At 41.0% G+C, this 15657-nt stretch overlaps 1 protein-coding gene across 1 annotated transcript in view; it reads left to right on the top strand.

Annotated features, from left to right (window-relative positions):
- LOC127580053 (dynein axonemal heavy chain 9-like) overlaps window positions 1-15657 on the top strand; it is a 377996-nt gene that overhangs the window by 120878 nt on the left and 241461 nt on the right. The window contains exons 34-36 of the mRNA XM_052033209.1: window positions 3751-3859; window positions 7357-7504; window positions 8112-8286. Coding sequence (XP_051889169.1) covers window positions 3751-3859; window positions 7357-7504; window positions 8112-8286 — 432 coding nt within the window. The remainder of the gene's footprint in view (window positions 1-3750; window positions 3860-7356; window positions 7505-8111; window positions 8287-15657) is intronic.

The raw sequence follows: 15657 nt of genomic DNA, 5'->3' as shown, positions 1-15657 counted from the left end.
ACTCACCCTTTTCAGGAGAAGAGATCCTGTTTGTCCATTTAACCAGCCTGTGTCCTAAAGTTTGTTACCAACCTCTTCACAATTTACTACATGTATAAGTATTATGTCATCTACAAAATGAGTAATCATGCCCTGTATACACAAACTCAGGTTACTAATATTTATCAAAAAGAGCAGTGGTCATGATACAAGGCCTGTGGGACACCACAGTGTGTTTCCCACCAGTAGGAACAACAACTCTCTACTACTCTCCACAGCCAATTTCTTCAATAGTTTTGTACTGATTTTGCCTCTCCTCCTTTACTCTTATGCCTTCATTTTCGCTGTTAAGTGTAGTAGGTTTTGCCTTTGAGAATCAATGTGCTTAAAATGAACCTCATCACCTTCATTTTCTCTGATTTCATGGAACAACTCTGTCATGTTAGTCAGACAAAATTTTCTGATTACATATCTTTTCTGCCTGTCAATAATTAATAATTTTTGAATGCTTTGAATCGGTGGATTAGACCATATTCAGGGATTCATCTTTGGATCTGAATGAATATGCTACGGTCGTCACTGACTTCATCAAGAGCTGCATTGGATGAGTGTGTGGCATCGAGAACATAACGAGTTTTCCCAAACCAGAAGCCATGGATGAACCAGGAGATTCGCAGTCTGCTGAGGGCTAGATCTGTGATGTTAAAGACCGGTGATCCAGAACCCTATAAGAAGTCTAGATGTGACCTATGGAAGGCCATCGTGAGAGCAGAAAGGCAATTCCATGTGAAGTTAGACAGAATCGGATGCACGACAGCTGTGGCAGGGTTTGCATGCCATTACTTCCAATAAGGCGAAACCTAACAGCATAAATGGCAGTGATGCTTCACTCCCTGATGAGCTCAATGCTTTTAAGTACGCTTTGAAAAGGAGAATAACACTACACCAGTGCAAATCCCCACAGCATCTGGCAACCCTAAAACATTAGTCCCCGATGGTGTACCTGGCAGGGTACTGAAAATCTGTGCTGACCAACTGGCTGGAGTGTTCAAGGACATCTTCGACCTCTCAATGCTGCAGTTGGAGGTTCCCACCTGCTTCATAAGGGCATCAATCATCCCAGTGCCCAAGAAGAGGGGGGTGAGATGCCTCAATGACTATTGCCTGGTAGCACTCATGTCTACTATGATGAAGTACTTTGAGAGGTTCATCATGGCTAGAATTAACTCCTGCCTGAGCAAGGACCTGGACCCCCTGCAATTTGCCTACTGCCACAAAAGGTCTACAGCGGACACAACCTCATTGGCTCTGCACTTGGTTTGGGAGCACCTAGACAACAGCAATATGTACGTCAGGCTGCTGTTTATTGATTACAGCTCAGCATTCAACACCATCATCCCCTCAATACTAATCAACAAGCTTCAAAACCAGGGCCTCTGTACCTCTCTCTGCAACTAGATCCTTGACTTCCGTATCGGGAGACCATAGTCAGTGTGTATTGGTAGTAACATCTCCTCCTCACTGACAATCAACATAGGCGCACCTTGAGGATGCGTGCAGAGCCCACTGCTCTACTCTGTCCACACTCATGACTGTGTGGCTGGGCACAACTCAAGTGCCAACTAAAAGTTTGCCGATGGCACCACTGTTGATGGCAGAATCTCAGATGGTGATGAGGAGGCGTACAGGAGTGAGATAGGTCGGTTGGTTGAGTGGTGTCGCAACAACAACCTCGCATTCAATGTCAGCAAGACCAAGGAATTGATTGTGGACTTCAAGAAGGGGAAGTTGGGAGAACACACAACAGTCTTCAGTGAGGGGTCAGCAGTGGAAAGGGTGAGCAGCTTCCTGGGTGTCAACATCTCAGAGGATCTATCTTGGGCTCAACACATTGATACAATCACGAAGAATGCATGCCAACAGCTTTTCTTCATTGGGAGTCTGAGGAGATTTGGTATGTCACCAAAGACTCTTGCAAATTTCTATGGATGTATGATGGAGAGCATTCTGACTGGTTGCATCACCGCCTGGTATGGAGGCCCCAATGCACAGGATCGCAAGAGGCTGCAGAGGGTTGTAGACTCAGCCAGCTCCATCACGGGCACAACCCTCCCTGTCATTGAGGTCATTTTCAGGAGGCGGCATCTATCATTAAGGACCCTCACCACCTGGGACATGTCCTCTTCACATTACTACCATCGGGGAGGAGGTACAGGAGCCTGAAAACCCACACTTAACCTTTCAGGAACAGCTTCTTCCCCTCTGCTATCAGATTTCTGAATGGTCCATGAATCCATGAACACTACCTCATTATTCCTCTTTTGCACTGTTTTATTAATTTTTGTAACTTGTAGTAAGTTTTCTGTCTTTGTCTTGCACTGTACTGCTGCCACAAAACAACAAACTTCAAGACATAAGTCAGTGATAATAAACCTGATTCTGATAGTTAATATCGTTTCATATTATTATTGTGGTTTATTGCTCTCCCCTTTCTTTGAACAGAGGTGTGTAACATCGCTGGCATCATTCCCTTTTCCGAAGAAGATTGGAAGACTGTGTTAAGATCCTCCACTCTCTCCATTCTACCTTACCTATGTTAACTAGGAGTTATCCCATCTGGGAATGAATGTTTTTTTTTATTTTGAGTTATGCCAATCTCTTAAGTATTTCCTCTTCTTTTTATCTTCACCTCTTCTTTGGCAGAATCCTCCTTTTAAGTGAATGCAGATGTAAATTCAGATGCAAAGGCTGTTAATTCAGACCATTTGTTACCTCGGCCTTGCCCTCTGTCTCCGCAAGAACTCTCCTAGTTGATCCCACCCTCCCTTTAACTTACTATTTATGTACTGAGGATTTTAGATTTCCTTCTTTGTTGGCTACTAATGAATTCTCATGCACCCTTTCTGGCCCTTGTTTCCCTTTTCATCCGATTTCTACTTACAGGAGATGTCTCTGGGCTTGGTTCTATTAACTCCTGTCACTTCAGACTGAGGTCAGAAATGTGCATTGGGTGGCCTTATCCTGGGTTTAACATCTCCCCTATGTCTGGTTGGTTAGCACCTCCAAAACATTTTGGGGTAGAAATTCATCCTTGGTTGTATGTGCTAATTGCATGAAATAGCAGCATACACTTGTTGAGCTTCTGCAATTTAGCTCCATTATATTCTCTGAAGTAGAATTTCACAGTGGTTCAGAATGTCCACACAGTGCAACTTGTATACTGTTCTCTCTCTGCCTTTCCAATGCCAGTAAAATCTGTGATCAGGATTTGAACGCATCAAGGTCTGATCTCACCAAGGCTTTAGCCCTTATCTACCTCCACTGGTTGCTTGTGAAAACCAGTGCTTGGGAGTAACTGGGAAATTAATATCAAGATTCTCATCCTTACTTTCCTATCGGTTCTTGGCCTTCGCCCTTTATCAAAGGATTTCACCATCAGCAGGTTCCTTCTGTACTGATACATGCACAATCTTCACTTTACTTCCTCTGCCTGCCATTAACATCTCCTTGGAAACTCTTTCTCTGATATCTTTCTTGCTTTGGCAAACCCTCCTTTTTTTAAAAAAAAAACATCTTTTTGGACAAATCCTTGCCTTTCCATTCACCTTTTTCATGCTTGCATTCATATTTGTCATCACTTTTCCCTTGCATGTTGCATTTCTAAAAGTAAAGCAAATCGGACTATGTTGTATGAGTATTATCACCTGTGGAGGTTAGACACCTGGGAAAAATTGAATTTTGTCACTAAAGTTTGCTATTGTTTTACTTTAGGTTTTGACTCTGGCCAGCAATGAACGGATCCCTCTCAATCCCACCATGAGGCTTCTGTTTGAAATTAGTCACTTGCGGACTGCTACACCAGCTACTGTATCTAGAGCAGGTGAGCATAGAATTAACCACTAGTATTTTGTATTATGGTATTTAGTGTTATACTGTATATACAACAGACTTTATCCAATGAAAACCAGGTTACCTCTGGAAAAGTTTATCCAGCAGTCAAAGTTGTGTTTGCCATACTATAGAAAAAATGTACTGGAGAGGGTGCAGAGCAGATTTGCAAGGATATTGCCTGGAATGGAGCATTTAAGCAATGAGGGAAGAGACTGAATAAAGCTGGGATTGTTTCCTTTGGAGCGGACCAGGCTGAGAGGGTCCTTATTGTGATAGGCAATATTATGAGGGATATAGGGTGGATGATGAGAAACCTTTCCTCATAACAGCAATGTATGTAACCATGGGGCACAGGTTTAAGATAAGCAGAGGAGACTTGAGGAAGAATTTTTTTTCATCCAGTAGATGGTTGCAATCTGGAATGCACCAAGGGGATGGTGAAGGCAGGTACAACATTTAAGAAGCATTTAGATGAACACTTGAAATGCCATGAAATAGAAGGCTACTGGCCAAGTGCTGGAAAATAGGATCAATATGGATAAGTACTTAATGGCCAGTACAGACAAGGTAGGTCGTATCTTCCACACAGGAAAATTGTTGTGGTAGCAGATCCCAGGATACTGTTGCAAGAGTTCCACATGGCTGTGTTCTAGGCCCAACCATGTAGTTATTTCATCAAAGACCTTCCTTGATCATAAGATCAGGTGGGCTTGTTTGTTGATAATTACAGTGGTCAATTCCATTTACAGCTCCACAATGAAAAAAAACAGTTCATGCCTGCTTGCAGGGAAAAACTGGACAACATTTAGGCATAGTCTGATAGGTGGCAAATTATGTGCAAAACATAGAACTGTCAGGCGTTGACTACTTCCAACAGATCCAACCACCTACTCTTGACATTCGGTAGTATTAACATTGCCAAGTCCCCCACTCTGGGTCATATTGACTAGAAACTCAGTGGACTATCCACGCCAATGCTGTGACTACAAAAGTATGTCAGAGGCTGTATAGAGCAAGTACAGAATATTTCATCACATTGTCTTTTCATAATCTATAAGTCACAAGTCAGAAATGTGATGGAATACTCTATACTTGACTGGATGAGTGTAGCTCTGACCACTCAGGTATTTGATCCCATCCAGGGCAAACCAGTCCATTTGATTAGTACCCCTTCCACTCTGAGCAATTATTCCCTCCTCCAACATTGCACAGTGGCTGCAGAGAGTACAAAATGCACTCATTATTCACCTCGGCTATTGCGAAGTCACCTTTGCAACCCACGACCATCAAGAAGGACAAGCACCTCAGGCAAGTTTGAACAACAGCAACTGCACGTTTCTCTCCAAGTTGCATGCAGTCCTGACTTTCACCACTCCTTAATTGTCACAGGATTTAAACCAGGAACTCCCTACTCAGCAGTCACCATCATCAGAAGTACTGCAGTGATTCAAGAGAGCAGTTCACCACCTTGCACAAAGGCCATTACTCTGTGATCCACTGTATTACAGAGAATGGAGAATGCAGAGAGAGTACTTGGCAGCGAATTGGGGTGGGAGGGAGAGATGGTCAATGGGGATGATTTGAGGAGGGTGGCAAGAGGATCACTGAGGGGAATAACCATGGGAACGGGTGTGGAGGAGGTGATTGGTGGGGCAAAAAATATGGTGAGTTATGTGGTGGGTAGTGATAAGAGATCCAAGGAGGCATGTAAGTGTTGCCAAGTTTGATGCACTTGGGATGATCACTTGTGGAAGATCAGTCTTTCTGGTGTGTGGCTGGGAGACAGCGAGGGATAGACCTTTTAGCTAACATTGGACTACGCCTCATTCATCTGATTAAGACCTGCTCCAATATTTGAGCTGTGCATTGTTTGTGAACCTCATATACACGGCAGAATTTTACAGAAGTAGCATCAGCTATGCATTGCATGCTCGTGGACATCACTATGTGTACCTGACGGTTATATGCAAAGAAACCTGGTTCAAACGCCTTGAAGTGCATAATGCTTGTGTAAAATACCTGGACGCATTTACCAATCGGGTTTTAAACAAATCTTAGAGGAGACACAAGAGACTGCAGATGCTGGAAACTGTTCATTTCCCTCCACAGATGCTACTTGACACACTGGGTTCCTCTAGCATTTTCTTTGTTACTTTAAACAAAACTTATTCACATAGAAGTTGCTTAAGACCATTTGTATTTAATAATAGAAATAAGTAATACATGTGATGTGCAATGGATAGTTTATAGAAAGTTGCTATTGGAATCTGAGTAAGGACTGTGTGAATGTTGGATAGATCCTTGGTTTAGAACACATTTGGACTATAGTGAATCATGGGCACAATTCATTGCTGAAACAGGCACAGAAATTATTGACAAAAGCAAGCTACTACATCTACTGGAAGCCTGAAATAAAAATAAAATGTTATGAATGTTCAATAGGTCAGGCAATATCTGTGAAGAGAGAAATAGATTTAACATTTCGGGTCAATGACCTCTTGTCTGATAGAAGATCATCAACCTGAAACATTACCTATGATTATCCACAAAAACATTCAGTGTTGTTGTGTCTAAAAGCTTGGTGATCGATCAGTCATTGAGAGAATGAAGTGAAAATTGAACAGCCTAATTTTTTAAAGTAATTTGGATAACAACAGAGTCGTTAATTGGCAGAAGGGTCCAATAGAAATTAGCATTTAAAAAGTCCAGTTGACCTTTTCTGAAGTGGTAACTAACCCAGGAGAAGGCAGTCGTAAACTCCATTGTAAGAAACAAAGTATTTGCAATGAAACAAATATTTGTAGAGAGAAGTTCAGCTTCTCATGTTCTTCCTCTATTTCTTTTCTGAGTTCCTTTCAACTTCTAAGTCCTAGTTGTATATTTTTATGTAAGTCATATGTACAAGTGATGTAACAACATTGTCATACAAATGACACAAGTACATTTGGTAGTGGCTCATCCTCAATAAAATATTCATACGTGGTCTGAAGTTCCTAGTGTGTCATGAAGATTATTACAGACAGTACTTAACAGCACCACAAGGCTGGTTTACAGGTCACTTCTAAATACACCATTGTTTTAAACAATCCACTTAAATATTGTACAAAGTAACCATAGCAATGATATTTAGAAAACCAGCATGTTACTTTGTACAATATTTAAATGGATTGTTAAAACAATGGTCACACAATCCATGCAAACTGGAGCTGTTCTCATGAGCTAATGTTGTAGATTTTATTGACTATTTTCTCCAATGTCAGCATGGTACTCCCAGAGATACAAACAAACTGCTGGAGGAACTCAGTGAATCGAGCAGCATCTGTGGGAGGAAAGGAACTGTTGATGTTTCGGGTTGAACCCCTGTATCGGGACAGGATTCTTTGTTGCTCCAGATTCCAGCACCTGCAATCTGTTGTGTCTCCATCCCCAGAGATAATCTCATATATTTGGAAATGAAGAATAATGCAGCTCTTATATGATTTTTAGGGATCCTGTACATTAACCCCGCTGACCTTGGATGGAATCCTCCAGTTAGTAGCTGGATTGACAAGCGAGAGATCCAGTCGGAGAAAGCAAACCTAACCATCTTGTTTGATAAGTATCTTCCTTTGTGCCTGGACACCCTTAGGACAAGGTAAGGAAAGCAAAAGATGAGAGGTTTAGTCAATAGTCCACAATGATTTAGAGTATTGTCATTTGACCTGGAAAACAGGGAGGGTGACGAAAAGCTAAAACTGCAAACCGTTTAACATGAGAATCTGAACTGAGTGTGACTTGTTCCACTGCTGCTCTAGCAGATCCAACATCATTTCATGTGCTAAAGTGGCATTGTGTTTTATTTCTCTTGGCGGCCAGTAAGAGCCTCTTGACTTTTACATTATAGTGCTATAGAAGGAGCTTGTTCACATGCTATCTGAATTGAATTTTTTATGAACCATGAAAATCCTTTTGGTGCCATTTTGAAATGACTGTTACTTATAAGGGTTTTTGTTACCAGTTAGTTCCAGAAATGAAAGTGGCACTTCAATGACACTCTACTATTGAGAGAATTGTAGTACTGATTGGTTCAATTTCTTTGTTGGAATGCTGGACTGACTTTGGTGTCCTTCAGGCTCCCAAGCATTTACTCTTTCAAGATCATTCAAGAATTGAAAAGAAATCCATGCTTGCAGGTTCTCTGTTGCTTGTTTATATCTTGCAGAAGATGAATATTTTAATTATTATTCAACTGATATTTGCAGGTTTAAGAAGATCATCCCAGTCCCAGAACAGAGCATGGTCCAGATGCTTTGTTACTTGCTGGAGTGTCTGCTGACAAAAGAAAATACCCCTGCAGACTCTCCCAAGGAACTCTATGAACTCTATTTCATTTTTGCCACAATCTGGGCCTTTGGTGGTGCCTTGTTTCAGGACCAGGTGAGGACATTCCTTCTGAATCTGAAATTCGTTAAGGTCTATTTACCTGATATGATTCTTGGAGCTGTTAACAATGTGAACAAATGAAACAATGTTAGCAGTAGTGTAAGGCCTACTGAAATACCATGGCTGGTTTACAAGAGATTATGTGATTCTTTATTTTGTATTTTGTTTCTCTTTCCTCTGTGAGGAGACGATAAAGGCTTTAAGCCAGTGACAATAAGTGTGAAGATGATTAACTCCGGAAAAGATTTTTCCAAATGTAATGGGCTGTCACCTCAGTCTTGAACTCTTTCTTTTTGAATTTGGTTACAATCAGAAAACAAAAAGGCAGCAAGCGAGGGCTATCTGGAACTTTGGTGAAAGAATTCTGTGAAGATTTGTGGATACTTATAATAAATCCAGACACTCGTATTAAATAAAAATATATAAGCAGCTTTATTTCTTGAGCTGTGAGTTGTTGGGTTTTGTGCAAGTCCATTATAGCACCAATTCTGTGGAGTCTTTTGTACAGCAAAGAAAAACCCACAGATACTGGGTTGGGGGAGAAAGAAAAGAATTAACATTGCAAGTCAATAACCCATCATTACAACTCTGGAAAGTTAGAAAACAAGCATCTTAACAAGTTGCAGAAAAGTGGGCAGAGAAGTGGAGAGAACAAAGAAACTCTGTGATGGAGTGCAGACCAAGAAGCTGAATGACAGAAGTAGGAATGATGCAGCTAAGAAGGAAATGAACAGTGGTGGAACCATGAACTATGGAACACAGTAGGTCACTGAAATCTGAAGTGAAAGAGAATGTTGGAAATAGCCAACTGGTTAGGCAGCATCTATGCCCATGGTATTAACTCAGTTTTTCCGCCTCCACGGATGCTGCCTGACCTGCTGGGCTTTTCCAGCATGCTCCTTCATTTCGGATTCCAGAAACTGTTATGTTCTGTATTTCCTAGCTCCTGCATTGATTTCTGTCACTTTCCTCTGTCTGCATCCACCTCCATCCATTTACATCTCCTGCAGACAGATGGTCTGCCTTTACCACTTGCCCTGTCTGCAGCAGCACTGTGTTCATCATTGAAGCCCTCTAACTACTGGGTAGTCTGTGAACGGAAGCTGTCGGGCATATGGAGTTGTATGACATTTTGGAGAGCTCCGGGAAAAGGGTGACAAGGGCACAGATACTTCCAGGCTATTTTATGAGTATTACACCCAACTTTAATCTTGTGATATCTGTTAATATCTCAAAGATCTATCCCAGGTTGCTATAGCAGGCAAAAGAAGGATTGCTGGGGCTCTTGATGCCATCTTTACATCTTCACTGGCCACAAGTGTGGTACCAGATGACTGGAAAATGCCAAATGTGGTCCCCCTTGTTAAGAAGAGCAGCAGGGAAAAACCTGGCAATTATAGACCTGTGAATCTAACATCTGTAACAGCAAAGTTATTGGAAATAATTCTGAGGGACAGGATTAATGATTACTTGCAAAGGCAGGAAACGGTCAGGCTTTGTCCAGAGCATCTCTGACCAATCTGATGGAATTTTTTGAGGTCATAAAGTGCTTTGATAAGGGCAGAGCAGTAGATATGGTTTACATGGACTTCAGTAAGGCCTTCGACAAGGTCTTACGTGGGAGAATGGTCCAAAAGGTTAGGGCCCATGGGATCCAGGCAAGTTATCAAATTGAATCCAAAATTGTCTTGGCCATAGGAGACAGGGGGTGGTGGAAGAGGCTGTCTTTGTGACTGAATGCCTGTAACTCGTGATGTTATACATGGATCAGTGCTGGGGCCCTTGCTGTGAATGGTTGGAGGTGGATGTAGGGGACATGACCAGTAAGTTGCAGATAACAGTAAGATTGGTCATTGTTGACAATGTGAAAGATAGTCTTGGGCTTCAGTGTGATATTAATGTGTTGGTAAAATGTGCCCTGAAGTAGAGGAAGTTAAGGGGGTACGTGATTGAGGTACATAAACTTATGAGAGGTATCAGATAGGGTAGACTGTGGGAATCTTTTCTCTTTATCAGAGGTAAAATAAAACTAGAAGACATAGAGTATGGGGTAAATGATTCAGAGGAGGTTTGAGGGGGACCTTTTATACCCAGAGAGTGGGGAGTACCTCGAATGCACTGCTGGAGAGAGTGATGGAAGCAGACCATGAAATGATCACTTGAATTGCCTAGGCATTGAAGACTTTAGGCCAAGTGCTGGAAGATGGGATTAATGGGGATTTATGCTCACTGGTCAGCATGGACGTAGTGGGCCGAATGGCCTGTTTCCATGCAGTATGATTCTGTGACTCTGACCCACTCCTGTTGCCTAAAAGGAGTTCACTCTCAACCATCATTACTGACTTGCAGAAGAAAGCAGTTATTTTTAGCTGAATCACTACTCCTGCAACCATTTGCCTAACACAAGCCCTTTCCCCTACACATAAAGCTAAAAATTGCAGGTGCTGGAAGTCTGAAGTAAAAACAGAAAATGATGGAAATACTCAGCATGTTAGGTAACATCTGAGAAAAAAGAAACGGAGATAATGTTTGAGGTTAATGACTCCTTGCTGGTGATTTAGCCTCCAAAGCGATCTCAGAGAAGAGGTGCTCTTCATCGCTGTCCTTCATGGGGGATCCTATGATGTGAAGTCACACCCTACGAGTTCTAGATTCCCCACAATAAGGAACATCCTCCCAGCACCTCAACGTTATGCTGGATGTTTTCCAATCTAGAAGCTTGCCATCTACATGTTCAATGCACAAAGGGACAATGGCTCCTTATTTAGGTAACAACTTGTACTAAAGCAGCAAAGCATATTTGCCTACAAGTTCATCCCTGACCAGTAGCACTGAATGTGCTTTATAGTCATTCCAGTACATTGTACCCTGCCTCTGAAAACTATTCATATTTCAGAGACAAAGTAAAACACACATGATAGAATAGCGTGCTTAACATTTCTAACATAGGATGAATTTCTGGGCATATTTGTGTTATTGTAAGAAAGAACAAAATGCAAGGTTTGTGATCAATGTTTACTGTATGAACTAAGACTTGAGTGTCACATTAGTCCACTATCAACATCTAAATATGGGAGCTATGGTGACTTTTTGTATTCAAACACAATGTGTGTAACATTGCAAGTAGCATCCGAGAGAGAACTATTGATTGAACTATTGAACCATTGACCTTTGTGGATATCAGTCAGTGAAACAGTTGGAGCTAATAGGTGGGAAGAGAAATGTTTTTATAGAAAATGAAGACAATGTGAAAATAATTTGAAATATTAACTATATCAACCCTTTTCTCAGCAGATGGTAACAGGTGCAGGGTTTGAAAATCTTTGTTTTACAGCATTGCCCTTAAAAATACCAAATACTTAGTTAGCAGCAATATTCTAACAATAATTATTTTTACAACCACCTGTGCATTTCCATTGCAGGAACACTTTATTTTCATTAACTTATCTTTTCCTGTTTCTGTTATCGTTGTTGGGTCAGATTTTTTCTTAGGTCATACTGAAAGCTCCAAGTGGACATATGGGCCAATCCCTGAACACATAGACAAAGTTGAGGGCCCTTGGATTATAGCAAAGTAGTCCTTGGGCCTTATCTAAGACATTTCATAGCATTTATTCATTTTGTCTCCCACTCACTGTCCCCCATTAATCCATCAACCAGAAAACTTCTACAATTTTATCCCCTTGTCCTCCCCCTGTCAGTGTCCTCCCCTATTTGACCTATTTCAATCCATCTTTTCCCAACACTCTCTGCAAGATGAGACTGACTTGTTTTGTTTCATTCCCAGTTCTGAAAGGTTTTTGAGCTGAATTACTTAACCCCTCTTTCCACAGATGCTGCATAATCTGAATATTTCCAGTATTTTCTGTTTTTTTATTTATGGCTGTCCAAGTGTGAGTACGTTTTAAGTACGATGAAGACGTCTCTCTCCACCATTCTAGTGAGTCAGTTCCAACTCCCAGTGAGGGCAGCACAGTAGCTTAACTGGTAGAGCAGCTGCCTCGTGGTGCCAGAGACATGGGTTCAGTCCTGACCTCGGCTGCTCTCTGTGTTGAGTTTGCATGTTCTCCCTTTGACTGCGTGGATTTCCTAAGGCATGCAGGTTGATTGGCCACTGTAAATTGTGTGTAGGTGAGTGGTAAATCTGGGGACACTTGATGAGAATGTGGAGAGAATTAAAAAAAATGGAATTAATGTAGGATTATTGTAAATGGGTGGTTAATGGTCTGTGTGGCCTCGGTGGGCCGAAGGGTGTGTTTCCATGCTGTGTCTCTCTAGCACTTTAAATCTTTGAGTGAGAATTCTTCTTAACTGTACTTTAGTGTTGTTATCAATTAACATAAATCTTTGCCCCTTAGGTATTGTTCTCTCTGCAAAATGAAATAATTTCTACCAACTCACTTACCATGATTTTGTGTAGTGCAGGTAAATCTCCCTCCTCTGGCTGATGCAAAGGAGTTTCAGCCTAGCTAATTTCTCCTTCTAACTAAAATTCTCCAGCCCTTCTGGGTGCTGAGCAGTTGACTGTAGTCTTGTTATTCATTAATGTAGTGGACACCTAATAGGCTCTAGGTAGAGTCCCAGTGCTCAAAGACAAGTTAAAGCCTTTGAACAATTGGGTTATAGCAGTGAGAGATTTTAACTTTCCCAATATTGACTGGGATTGTCTTAGTGCAAGGGGTTGAGATAGGGTGGAATTTGTAAAGTGCATCCAAGAAATTGTTTTGAGATAACATTTTGAGAGTCCTATGAGAGACAGGGCAATACTTGACCTTATCTGAGGAAATGAAACTGAGCAGGGTGGTGGAAGTATTCATGGGAGAACTTTGTGAACAATGACCATAATTCTGTAAGTTCAGGGTTGTTATGGAAAGGGATAAGGTTAGTCCTTAACTTAAGGTCTTGGATTTGGAAGGCTGATATCAATCATTAAGAGAGGTCCTGGTAAAAGTAGATTAGGAGCTGATGCTCGTGGGTGAAATAATGGGGACTCTTTTAAGAGATTTAGTAAGAGTTCAGGGCCAGCATGTTCCAGTCAGGGTGAAAGACAAGGGTGGCAAGATTAGGGAACCTAGGGAAGGATATTGAAGGCTTGATCAGGAAAAAAAGGAAACCTTCTGCATGTATAGGCAACTGGGATTGGAAGAGTTCCTTGACGAATATAATGTAGGAGAGAACTTAAGAAAGAAATAAGGAGGGCAAAAAGTGGGCATGAAATATTCCTCCAAGTAATGTTAGGGAGAATCCCAAGATATCCTGTTAAGTATATCAGGAGCAAGAGGGTAGCCAGGGAAAGGGTGGGACCCCTTAAGGACCAAAGGGGTAATCTGTCTTGGATCCAGGCAATGTGGGCAAGATCCTAAAGAAATACTTTTCATCTGTATTGACTGGGGAGAAGGACATGAAAGATGGTGAGTTCAGGGAGGGAGATGTGGACAATCCAGAGCAAGTCAGTATTAAGATGGAGGTGGTGTATGATGTCATAGGATGCATAATGGTTGATAAATCCACAGGGCTGGCTGATATCTATTGCAGGAAGCAAGAGAGGAGATTGCTGTAACCCTGATGGAGATTTTTGCATGCTTGTTAGTCACAGTTGAGGAGCCAGAAGACTGGAGGATCGCTAACATTGTTCTTTTTTTTCATAAGGGCAGCAGGGATAAACCAGGTAATTACAGGCAGATGAGCCTTAGTTAAATTGTAGGGAAATTATTGGAGGAAGTCCTAAGAAATATAATTTATGTACATTTGAATCAAGGGTGATCAGCATGGCTTTGTGTGGGGAAAATCCTGTCTCACTAATTTAGTTGACTGTTTTGAGGAGGCAACAAAGAAAGTTGATGAAGGCAAGGTTGTAGACATTGTCTATGTAGACTTCAGTAAGGCATTTGACAAGATCCCACATGGTAGGCTGGATCAGAGGTTAAGGCACCTTGGGATCCAAGGTGAGCTGGCTAATGGGATTCAAAATAAGCTTGGTGATAGTGGAAGGACACTTCTCTGATTGTAAATCTGTGACCAGTGGTGTACTGCAGGGATCGGTGCTGGCACTCTGTGAAATATATTAACAACTTGGATTTAAATGTAGAAGGTATGATTGGTAAGTTTGCTGATGACATGAAAGTTGGTGATGTTATGGAGAGTGAGGAAGGTTATAGATCAGAAAGTTGGATGGAGAATTGGCAGAAATAATTTAATCCCAACAAATGTGAGGTGAAAGTCCCATAGGGGTAGGACATAAACAGTAAATGGTTGGGTGCCAATTGTTCTTTATTTCAGATAATTTTTATTTGCTTTCTTTAATAATAATAATAAAAATCTCTGCTAATTGAACTCATTTCCTGTCATCTCAATATGCTTTACTTTCAGTAAAGTCTAAACATGAACTTATTTTAATTTTGGAAGGGTAAACTGGTAAACTAATAGAACATTAAGGACTTGAAATGAAATTTGATGTTTGGGGATTTGACTGAAAGTATTCACTATGGAACAAATTTCTAGAAACAAATCTTATGAACTTCTGAAAGAACACTGTTTGAAATGCCACGTCATCTGTCACTGCTGCTTCTGAAATGTTTCCCTGCCTTTTTCAGATGATTGTATTTCTTTGCTTTTCTGTTTTTGTATCAGGTTCCCAACATTTGCAGCCTTTTTTCTTTTTATTAATATTAAATATTTTTAACCAATAAGCCCTTCTCTCAATTCTACCAGTTGAGCGTCAGTATTCCAGATGTATTCAGTAAAACCTTTTCTCAGCAAGTTCTGTCTAGCCACAGCACTAACAATACTTGGTTTAAGTATTTGTGAAATTCTAGATGGCAGCCTATCTTAGAGCTGATAGATTTTTGTTCAAAGTCAAAGCAGCTTGTCCTTTTTAGTTCATGTTCTTTGAAAATGTACGAAGAGATTAAGACTGAGCTTAAATGTCACCCAAATAAGAAAGATTTGCTGAAAGATGCTCTGTCTGCTTAATTCACGGCAAGTACCAAATCCCTCCACCAGGCATATTACAGCCTTGTGAATTCAACGGTCAGTTTCAGATAGCGGTTTTGCTGTTCCAATTTTCACCTTGTGTAGACCCACTTCTTGTTTTCTTACTTGTTAACTCACCATCACTACTATATAAATGCAAGAACTTTATCAGTGATTGGCTTCGAGGTTACTTAGCTCAAATTAATCCCTTTAGATGCATCCCAAGTTTTGAAGAATAAAATCTATGATCGTATTACCAAATGTTTATTTTATTTTGTGGATGTAGTATGAAAATTGTACACATATGCAGTAATTTAACTGAAATCATTGTGACAATAAATGGGCCTAGAAACGTGGACATTTTGCTCTTTGTGCCACATAGATTTCCCAGGG

The sequence above is a fragment of the Pristis pectinata genome, chromosome 18, assembly GCF_009764475.1.
Source record: "Pristis pectinata isolate sPriPec2 chromosome 18, sPriPec2.1.pri, whole genome shotgun sequence".
Classification (NCBI taxonomy): Eukaryota; Metazoa; Chordata; class Chondrichthyes; order Rhinopristiformes; family Pristidae; genus Pristis; species Pristis pectinata.
This window is presented reverse-complemented; position numbering and strand designations above follow the sequence as displayed.